Consider the following 10511-nt stretch of genomic DNA (forward strand, 5'->3'; position numbering starts at 1 on the left):
TTGAATATATCATATAGAACATGTTCTCCTACCTTTGCACGAATTTGCCCAGAGGTGGACACTTTTCTGATGAGCTTGTGTGAGGTTTCCTCCTGTTCCCCATCACTGTCAGATGATTCATCGGCAGCTTCTGCCGGTGCTAGTCGGTCTGTATCATGTCCTGGGCGAGACTCTCTGGGTTCCCGAACGTACAGGACATTAGGGTTGAGTTTCGCAGCCATGGTTGAAAAATCTGAGGTGGAAAATGCAGTTTCACTCCCCACTTCTGTGGAACTCCACAGATTTGCTCTGAAATTATGGAAAAAAAATCATAGGTAACACTGAGTAGAACTTTATTTCCCAGTACCATAAATACCCATTGTTCTCCCCGTGTCTGTGTTGGTTTCCTGTTTCCTCTCACAGTCCAAAGACATGTGGGTTTACTGGAGAGTTTTGTCCCTAGGTATATGTGTGTGAGTGAATTCTGCATGTATCCTGTGATGGAGTGGCGAACTGTCCAGGGTGTAATCCTGCCTCTCACCCAATGTGAGCCAGGGATAGGCTCCAGCACCCCCACAACCATAACCAGGAACAGGGGGGTATAGATAATGGATGGATGGATGGATAAATACCTATGTATACCAAAGTTACAGAAAAGCAAGCAAGATATAAACCTATAAGTTCATTTAAACAGATAAAATTAGCAGCTCTAACTTATGCAGGTGAGAAATCTATACAGAAACCAAAACCACACAGCTTGGGTTCAATAATAGTTTTTGACTTCCTGAGTGCCGAGTGCGTGTTTATTAACTGTGAATAGCAGCACAGTGGAAAAGTTGTTTAAAAAAAAAAAAAAACTAGACCGCTGAACCAGACACTGGTAGTGCTGCAATCACAAGGTTACTGTGCAGTAACAAAATTAACCAAGGCAAGCTGTCCAGACCATTTTACCGTCTGCACATGTGATCAGTCATGGACTTGTCTCTTTCCAATGTCAAATGTACCAATTAATAAATATTCACAGTACAATTTCATTTTTACATGTATATTGACCATTAGCTGTGTACAAAAAAACAGGATTTCAAATGCCTGCCTAAACAGAAATAGCTAATTTGACAATTCATTTATTATTATTTTTTTGGTATATACCCAATGGCATTTAGATTTAGTCAACAACACATGTCATGGTGTATTCCCTTCATAAATACCCATTTGTTACTTTTTGTTTATAATACCATACCAAATGTGACTGCTAACTCACAACACAAGTTTTTCCTTTTAAGGCAAGTCAATTTTAGATATTATTTAAACACTCATCTCTTTTTACCACTTCTGAATGAGAGTCTGGAAAGTAAGTCAGACATTATGATAGAGATAATAAAATATGATATGATATGAGTGAGTTGATGTGATGAGTTGAGCAGTGTTGAGAATGTAATACAGTAGCACAATCTTTTTTTTCTTTTCTTTTTTTGGTGGACAGAAAATTGAAATTTTCGTGCTACTAATTCCAAGTAGTTAATTTCTCCTGGCCTTCTCTCAAACACAGAGATGGTAGGATTATTTGGGTTCACAAATTAACATAAGTGATACAGAGCATTGTGTAAGAGTCTATGCATTCCATTTCACTCAACAAGCAAAGATCAATCCTAAGTACCGACATTACTGAAAGCTAACTAAAGTGCAGCCTGGTGACTGTACATTACAGCTATTACAGCTATGTATAGTGTGGTATTTGCATAAGTATTGATACAATCCACAAAGAACCTACACAAAATTGAGCTCCTACTGTAAACACTGCAACCATCTTAAGTTCAGCTAACAGTCCCCATGGTTCCCTGGGTGTCTAATGCAGCAGTGCAGATACGATCCATCTCTAAGGGGGAAATAGGTCTGTTGGCTTACTTCCTAGTTTAAATGTAATTATGTATCTGCCGTGAATTACCTGAACACATTTCCAGCCAACACAGTGCATCTGTCATATCCTTAAACTACTGACTACATGCTTTTAGAAATGACATCATCATTGAATAGACACCAGAGTTCTGATACATGTTATTTCTGCATTTCAAGAACAAAATCAAGACTGAGCATTCTAGTTCATGTGTTGTGTTCATGACCCTTTTTTATTATTTTTTTTTTATTTAAATGACCATGTCCCTTGTCTGTGCCCACCAAGCAGCTCAGTTTTAACTGGCCTAAATGTAATATTGAAAGAAACCCATGTTTAGAATTCAGTTCAATTAGTGGAAAATGCAAAAATCCTTAGATACAAAGTGCTTCGTAATTACACTGAATTTCAAAATACCTCAAACAATTACAGTACACCACAGTTACAAGTATCAATAGTCAAAACCGTCGGCGGATACAATTCTTATTGCGGGCATTTCCATCGATGAAGTGTTAGCCTAACCGTCGGTCCACGTTCTATTGATATTGGTAGTTGACTTCTATTGTAGTTGACGCAATGAGCGACCATATCCACTTCAGCATAGTCTGTTGTTAACTTATAGCTGCCATCTCTAACACCTCTGGTGTGAATAACGTGTCGTTCGAATGCAAACGGTCAATTTTTGAGTAACCCTTGTTTTGTGCACGATATAGGCTACAGTTTGACGAACACACTGCATAGCATCATAAAGCTGAGCCAATGTCATAACAGACAACCGTGTGCGAAGGTGCGCTCCAGCCTCACGTACAAGGAGAACGACTTCTGATTAGCGCGATGAAATTAAATCTGCATCTCATTCTGTAGCTTTAAGTACAGGGACGCATTAGGCTACTTGGTCCATGCAAAATAAATACTTGCACGCGTAGGATTTCCATAGCATTAGAACGAAATACAGTTACCTATTAGCTACAACATGCTAAAAGATAATATTTTACAACATATTTCTTTTTTAAATATGCATGCAGCTGTCATGTTTACCTCGTTGACGATATTTCCCTTTGCACTGTATTGAGCCGTCACTGTTGATTTCAAGTGTTGCACGGGCGAACGCGAGAAAGTCAATATCCTCGCACACAGACACACACGCTAAGAGTGCAGTCCGAAGAAGGGGAGGGTGATTATTTGAATGTATACAGACCAGTCGTTCTTGACTCCACGGAGCATAAATAGAAATGTAAAATCCTCAACCTGTTAAATGCGGGGAAAAATGACAGACAAAATAATTACGCAAGTGTATGACTATCTAGTCTGTTCGATGAATTGGCACACACATTCATCAATCGCTTTACCTGTTCAGACGATGAGCTCTCGACAGGTGGTTACATCATTCAAACGTAAAACGATACGACCGTTCAGCTACCAGAAGGAAGAGAAAGCATTGACTCCCGCGCGCACGTTCGCGTGTTTTCCGCAAGATTATTGAGTACGCTACCATTCCACATAGTGGCAGCACGTACGTACACTGTTGAAGTACATTCAGTTACATCTAGTGCTGCTGGGCAGGGGCAATTCTCTTTTCATATTTTAAACGTTTTCATAACCAAAGGTAATTTTTTAATGAAATGAAGAACAGGACACGCAGTTGTTCATTCAAAGTATAGCCTAAAGCGCTGTAATACTGTTAGAATTTAACTGCATACATTTCTGACAAGATGAGAGGTATTGTGTTCAGTTTTAAAGACGTACATGTAGCTAGGCAGATAGTGCACCTTTTGTCTTTTCTAATGACTGCTCTAAACAAATATGCTATTACTGAACATTCAGAAACCAAGCATAACGACTTATTTTATTATTGATTTGACACAGAAATGAAAACAACTAATAAATACCCATTTTTATATATGGATTGGAATTAAAATGTCTGTGTTCTTTACTTTTATGTTCAATATCATGTTTCTTGAGTTTGCAAATAATTGATATTTCTTGAATGGTCTTAGTATTATGAAATAGACGGTTTCTGCCCGCTACATGTACAGTGCACACAGTGCAGCTCTGCGGTGCAGGCCTTGTGGGCCTGGTTTTTACCTTCCTTTTACATAACCCCGTGTCCTAAGCTCTGAAATTAATGAGCTTGAATTGACTTCAATAAACTGAAGTGGGACTGGTGATAAATGTTTTGGTCTTTTGTTTGCCCCGCACTGAAGTTTTAGATTTTAATTGGTTTGGCTTCATATCGTGTGTTTTGCCAGTTGTCACTTAACTATTTGCCAACAGGGAAATAATAAATATACAGTGAGCTCAATAATATTTGTGACAAAGACATATGTTGTTCTTGATTTAGCTCTGTACTCCACAAGTTTAGATTTGCAGTCAAAAAGTGCAAATTTTCAGTGTTTATTAAAGGGTATTTTTTAAAATACATTTTGGTTTCACCATGGATAAATTACACAACTTTTTATACACAGTCCTTCCATTTTATGGCACCATAATATTTGGGACAAATGGCTTCAGTAGTGTTTCTGATTTGTCGGGTCTGTTCAATTGCTTCATTAGTCCAGGTATAAGAGAGCTTTCAGGTTCTAGTCTTGATTCTAGGCTTTTGGTTGCCTTTTGGACTGTTATTGGCATTAATAAAAGTGGCAATGAAAGTCAGCAAAGCCATAATGAGACTGAGAAATAAGAAAAAACATTCGGAGACATAGGCCAAACTTTCAGCCAACCAAAATCAACTGTATAGAATATCATTGAGTAGAAAGAGAGCATGGATGAGCTCAGTGATGGCAAAGGGTCTAGTAGGCCAAGGAAGACCTCTATAGTTGATGTCACCATATTGAAGAAAAAAACATAAACACCTGTCTGGCAGACCGGAAACACTCTTTAGCAGGCAGGTGTGGATGGATCAGAAGTGGTCTGCAGAAGTCTTGACAAACAGAATTACAGAGGCTACACTGCAAGATGCAAACAACTAGTTAGCCGCAAAAGACAAGATGACCCGGTTAGAGTTTGCTAAGACGTACCTAAAAGAGTCTAAAAAGTTCTGGGCAAAGTTGTGGACAGATGATACAAAATTCACTTGTATCAGAGTCATTGCAAGAGTAAAGTGTGGAGGCCAAAAGGAACTGCTCAAGATCCAAAGCACTGCCAATCAACTTAAAAAGAAAATTAATTAAAAAAAACTGTGTGGTGGGGGTGCCACCGGTACTTGCTCTCTTGTCTTCATTGATTATGTAACAGCTTATAGCACATCAGAAGGAATTCTGAAGTGTACAGAAGCATGTTATCTGCTCAAATTCAAGCAAAAGCCTCCAAACCCTTTGGACAGCACTTTATCCTACAGCAAGACAATGGTCCCGAACATACTGCTAAAGTGAAACATACGGCTGAAGAGAAAACTTAAGGCAATTAGCCCCCGAAACAAGCAAAAACTGTAGATGGCTGCAGTACAGATCTGGGAAGAGCATCACCAGAGAAGATACTCAAGGGTGATGTCCATGGGTCACAGACTTTAAGCAGCAATTGCATGCAAAAGACATGCAACAAAGTACTAAACATGGTTGCTTTCATTTACGTGATATTAATATGTCCCAAACATTATAGTGCCCTGAATTGGGGGGGGGCTATGTATAAAAAGTGATGTAAGTTCTACATGGTGAAACCAAAGTGTATAAAATGTGCACTTGCACAAGTGTAACCAAATGTGAATTGTTTGAATACAAATCTAAAATTTTGGATTACAGAGCCAAATCAAAAAATGTCTTTGCCTCAGAAGTCATGGAGCTCACTGTATATGCAAATAAAAGACATTGCTGCATTTGGTTTTCACATGTGACCACTAAACCACAAAAGGTTGGTACAACCTTATTAAATACTTTCTTTTAGTTTTAGTTACATTTTAGTGTTCTTCAAGAGATTATACTTTTGCACCTATGACAGTTATAAACTGCCTCTATTGAGTCAACTCAGATGATACCCAATAGTGCATAAAAGACTGAACTGACCATTTCACATTGTTAAAATCTAAACGCTGGTCTGGCATTAATGATTAAAGAGGCTGACACTAAACAGCAAGATGATAAGGCAGGGTACATTCAAGTGCACACGTGACATGACAATACCCCCAGGATTAATAGCTTTGAGCACAGTGGTGGTCAATCACACGGACTGCTTGTTATGTAGAATTACTGGTGTAACATAAGAGGGGTTGCTCTCAGAAAGTAATGGGTGATGTACAGTATGTTATTCGGGACCTCACCATCTATTCTGGTCTTTCCTCCGAAATTCTCAATTAATTCAGGCCATAATTTCGCCAATATATTAAGGACAGTACATAGCCTCTGCCTTTTTCAAGGGGAGTGTGTCCTTGGTGGAAAATATAGTCCATAAAGAAAAATGTGTGTTGCGCCATCTTAATAAAGATGTTGTGAGCCACAAATTATTTTATAAGATTGAAACTTCAACGATTAACAGCAGAGCAGCAGTTGTTCCTAAGGAAAAAATAATAATTGTACAGTTGCAGCGAAACAAAAGGCTGTCAATTCGTAACCCTTTGTGATGAGACATGAGCTGTGATTTTTAAAAATATTTCATGGGTAATACATGAATATTTGTGCCATCTGAATATTATACTAAAGGTTTTAAGTGGAATGCATACTTAATATGCTATCCATATGTCATTCAAGAAATTTGATTTAGGTCAAGCGGACTTCAAATCCCTGAACCTGTTATGAAAGAGGTTTTACACTTTCAGCAGACCAGAAAGATGTCATGTCTAAAAGAAGAATTTTTGCTGTGTGTGGACATAAAAATAACCAGAGGGAGAATTCATTACATCATTCAGGAAGCTTCACTGCAGAGCAGCAGGTGAGTATAGGCTGTAAACTTGACATTGATCTTTATCATGATATGATATGATATCATAATTTCATTACAATCAACAAAACAATATTTTGAATATGAACAATTCACGCATATGCACACAGACAGCTGTGTTAATCGTGTTTAGAATGATATAATAATAATAATATTTGTTATATGTAATCATATAATTTTATTACTAGAGATTACAGGCAAGATGAATTTCTATATTGTGGCTCTTTGCTACCACCTAGTGATTGTATGTGCTACGACTCTTTGAACACAGTTCTTGAGCGATTCAAGATATTTGCATTACCATCTGGGAACAGCAGAGGCCGTTCCAATTCAAACATCTTCAAAGCCTCCCCTCTATTGCTTTCAGGGCTCCCTCGTGTAACGTCACTTGAGGTTGTACTGGAATGAAGGGAATAAATTAAGGGGGTGTCTTCATTTCAAATGAAACAGTGCCATGCAGGTAACCGCCTGAAGGAAACACTTCAGTAAATGAGGGGCAGTATATTGAAAGCAGATGGTTTCACACAGTTGTGGTTCCTGAATTAATTAAGCAATTAATATCCCAGCCTGCACATGATTGTGTATAAAAATTCTGGGCAGGCCCAGTTGCACATTATTTTTGGCTACCATGGATAGAAGAGTAACCTTGAAAGATGGGAGTGTTTGTTGGGGCATATTTGACAGAAACTGGAGTGACTAACACTGCTGAACTTGCTGATACTTCTTAATGACCAGCTGCAAAGGTGATGTTGGTACTGAAATTTGACAGAACTGTGATAGAATGTGCATACTCATGATGTCCAAAAATAGATTTGAGATTCACAGCGAAATAGATGAGGGACAAAGGTGATTGAAAATATATTGGGTATGAGCAGGCAGTTCAATCAAGAACAGTACAATACTAAGTGGAATACTATAGTTGGTGTTTCCTTTAGTTTGGCAATTACCTATAGTTTGACTGGCTGTAGCTGCTATACCATAGATCTGCCTTTCTGTGTTTTGAGTTTCTGAGTATCTTTATTTGGACATTACGCCAGAGTTTCCATTGGGCCATTTAAAATGTTTAATTTAAGTAAAAAAATTTTTTTAAATTTATTTATAATGTATAATTTATTTATAACTATAAAAGAATACATGACCTTCCTAACTGGTTTCTGGTTTAAACATCTGTGCACAGTGTGCTCTCTTGAACCAACAGTGCTTTGTCCTGGAAATATTGCAGATAGTGCAGATGCAGATTTATGCAGTTATTGCTCATTGTTATAATTGTTTGGCACCTTTGTTACAACTGTCCCGCACATAGGGGAAAGTCGCCATAAATGTAAGTTTTTGGATTTTGCTCATTTACTCTAAATATTTAGCCTAGCACTGTGAACTTTTCCTTCCAACAGCTTTGACATATCAGCAGTCATTAGCCTTTTCAATTATATTCATAACTTAATCGAGTCTGGTACAATTTACAACTAAAGTACACGCAGTCCAATGTTACATTCATATGACCCAGTGGGTATAATTGTGACAGAGGGGCAGAATAATTACAACATTGATTGATGGTTGTAGACATCGTTCAGAGGGTCTTTCATTGCTTCGGTGACATACTACCTTTTCTTACTTACGAAATTCTCAAATAGTCCACGTGGCCCATAAAACATTATTTCACATCGCAGGTGTCCAGTTTCGGTGTATTAGTGCAGTGTATCTTCTCTTTTGTTTATTTTCTTTTCTCAGTGGAGGCTTTTTGACAGCTACAAATTTGTTCCGACCCATAACACTGAGTTCTCATAGTGGAAGGATTGACAGAAACACCTGTGGATTTCTCCCGATCTGAAGCAAGAGCGAAGCTGCAGTACTGTCTTTGTAATGGTGATAGTTTCGGTGGTCTACCAGTTCTTGAAATGGCTGTTAGAGTCCCATTTTCCCAGAAATAATCTTTTGAACACTTATTTTCCTTTGACTTTCAGTTTCCTTATGCAGTTGAGTTATTTCATATCTAATCTCATCAGAAATATCTCTTTTAGCAATTCAAGATGCACATGACAAAGAACTCTGCAGGGCAGCTAAGGCATTAGAGTCTGACATGAAAAAAATTAGAACTTCACAGCTGATTTGACTTCAAAGAAATAAAATACTAAATACAACACCATAGCTAAGACAATGTAAATGCGGTATAAAACAATATAAAGAAAAAGAATACAGAATAAAATAATACAAACGTGAGTGATAACGTAAAATAATAATAGAACAGGGAGAAAATAATAAAAACAGTTCTGCTATTTATAAGATAGATTAAAGCTAGATTAAAAATACATGCTATTTAAATTTCCATTTAAAAATGTTTAGCATCTCTGATATTTTTTGGCAGGGTATTCCATAATTTAGGAGCATAGTAGATAAAAGCAGCATCCCCAATTTCTTTTTTGGGTGGAACTGGGTATGATTAAAAAGAACAACTGCAGAGGACCTAAGGGCTCATTAAGGGACGTACAACAATAGATAATCTGAGACGTAAAAAGGTCCTAAACCATTAAGAGCTTAATATACAGAACAAGTAAAAGGACTTCAAAATCAATTCTAAAGATATAGGGAGCCAGTGCTGCGTAGCTAAAACAGAAATGATATGCTCTCGCTTCCTTGTTTTTGTCTGAACTAGCAGCATAGTTCTGAATTAGTTGTAATCACTCAGCTAACGTTTTTGGAAGACCAGTAAAAAGTACATTAGTCCAATCTACTACTGTTTTGGTCACGTTGTTCATTCTTCAATATGGGTTTCACAACAGCAGTTTTAAAAGCATAGGAAAAAATTCCAGTCTCCAGAGATGTGTCAATTATTTTTAGAACAGACATGGAGATACTATTTAAAATGTTTAAAAATAAATAAATAAAAAACAGGGTCCAGATGGCATGGAGATTGAATCAATCTTAAAGAGTTGTGCATCAGAGATGCTAGTAAAGCAGAGGCCTTGGTGCGGCTATACAATGCAGAAGGAACATCATTCTGGGTGCCCTAGGCTTCCCCATACACTTCAATAGAAACCATATCTCTATAGACTTCAACAGAACCCTCATTGTCTGTATGTTGATACCAAGGGTAAACATGTTATATCGACACCAAGGGTAAACAAGAAAAGTGTATCTTGCTAGATTGTAACATATCAGAATAATGGAATAATAACTTTGTTAAATTAAGCATTGTTCATTTGTATTTTACGATTCACAAACTAAAAAGATATACCCTTTCCCCTGTCCCGTTTACCCTTGGTGTCAACATGAAGATGCTGAGGGTTTCTATTGAAGGCTATGGGGATACCTAGGGCATCCAGAAATGATGTGAAATGACTTGTGCATCATATAGTGACACCAGAACTTCTGACCCAGCGTGACTGTATGAAGAGTTGGGAATGAGAACATGAAACTTACCTTGTAAAGTCAGAAGAAACCTCTCTAAATATCCCTAAAACTGAAGTAATACCAAAAAACCCAAAATTTGTCCAATTCCTTCTATAATGATCAGACAGCAAACCCATCCCTTTTTACTGAGATTTGTGGTACACTTCTCTTAATGAATTAAATGCCATTTGGAGAGTGTAAAGTCCTAAAAAGAGTCAACATGGCACCTCCAAGACTGTTCACTCTCCATTATGTTCTCAGTTTGACAAACCACTTTGAATAGGGAACCCAAACCAAATCCTTAATAGGTCTGAAAAAGTACTTTATTTACCCTGTGATCATTGAGTTTCCTTTTGCCTGAGTTTTTCCATTTTACCTTTCGCTG

At 37.6% G+C, this 10511-nt stretch overlaps 1 protein-coding gene across 9 annotated transcripts in view; it reads right to left on the reverse strand.

The window, feature by feature from the left end:
* Positions 1-3346, reverse strand: part of LOC135262970 (diacylglycerol kinase delta-like) — a 54613-nt gene extending 51267 nt beyond the window's left edge. For 3 of the 9 annotated variants that reach the window (XR_010332363.1, XM_064350456.1, XM_064350455.1), the window contains exons 1-3: positions 3220-3344; positions 2909-3118; positions 33-288 (exon numbers count right to left, since the gene is read on the reverse strand). Coding sequence is in view for 8 of the 9 variants with exons in the window: in XM_064350456.1 (XP_064206526.1) it covers positions 33-221 (189 nt within the window). In the remaining variant the exon portion in view is untranslated. Of the gene's footprint in view, positions 1-32; positions 289-2908; positions 3119-3219 lie in introns of all 9 variants that reach the window. The other 6 variants (XM_064350454.1, XM_064350448.1, XM_064350452.1 and 3 more) reach the window with 5 other exon arrangements.
* Positions 3347-10511: the final 7165 nt, after the last annotated feature.

This window comes from Anguilla rostrata, chromosome 9 (assembly GCF_018555375.3).
Source record: "Anguilla rostrata isolate EN2019 chromosome 9, ASM1855537v3, whole genome shotgun sequence".
Taxonomy (NCBI): Eukaryota; Metazoa; Chordata; class Actinopteri; order Anguilliformes; family Anguillidae; genus Anguilla; species Anguilla rostrata.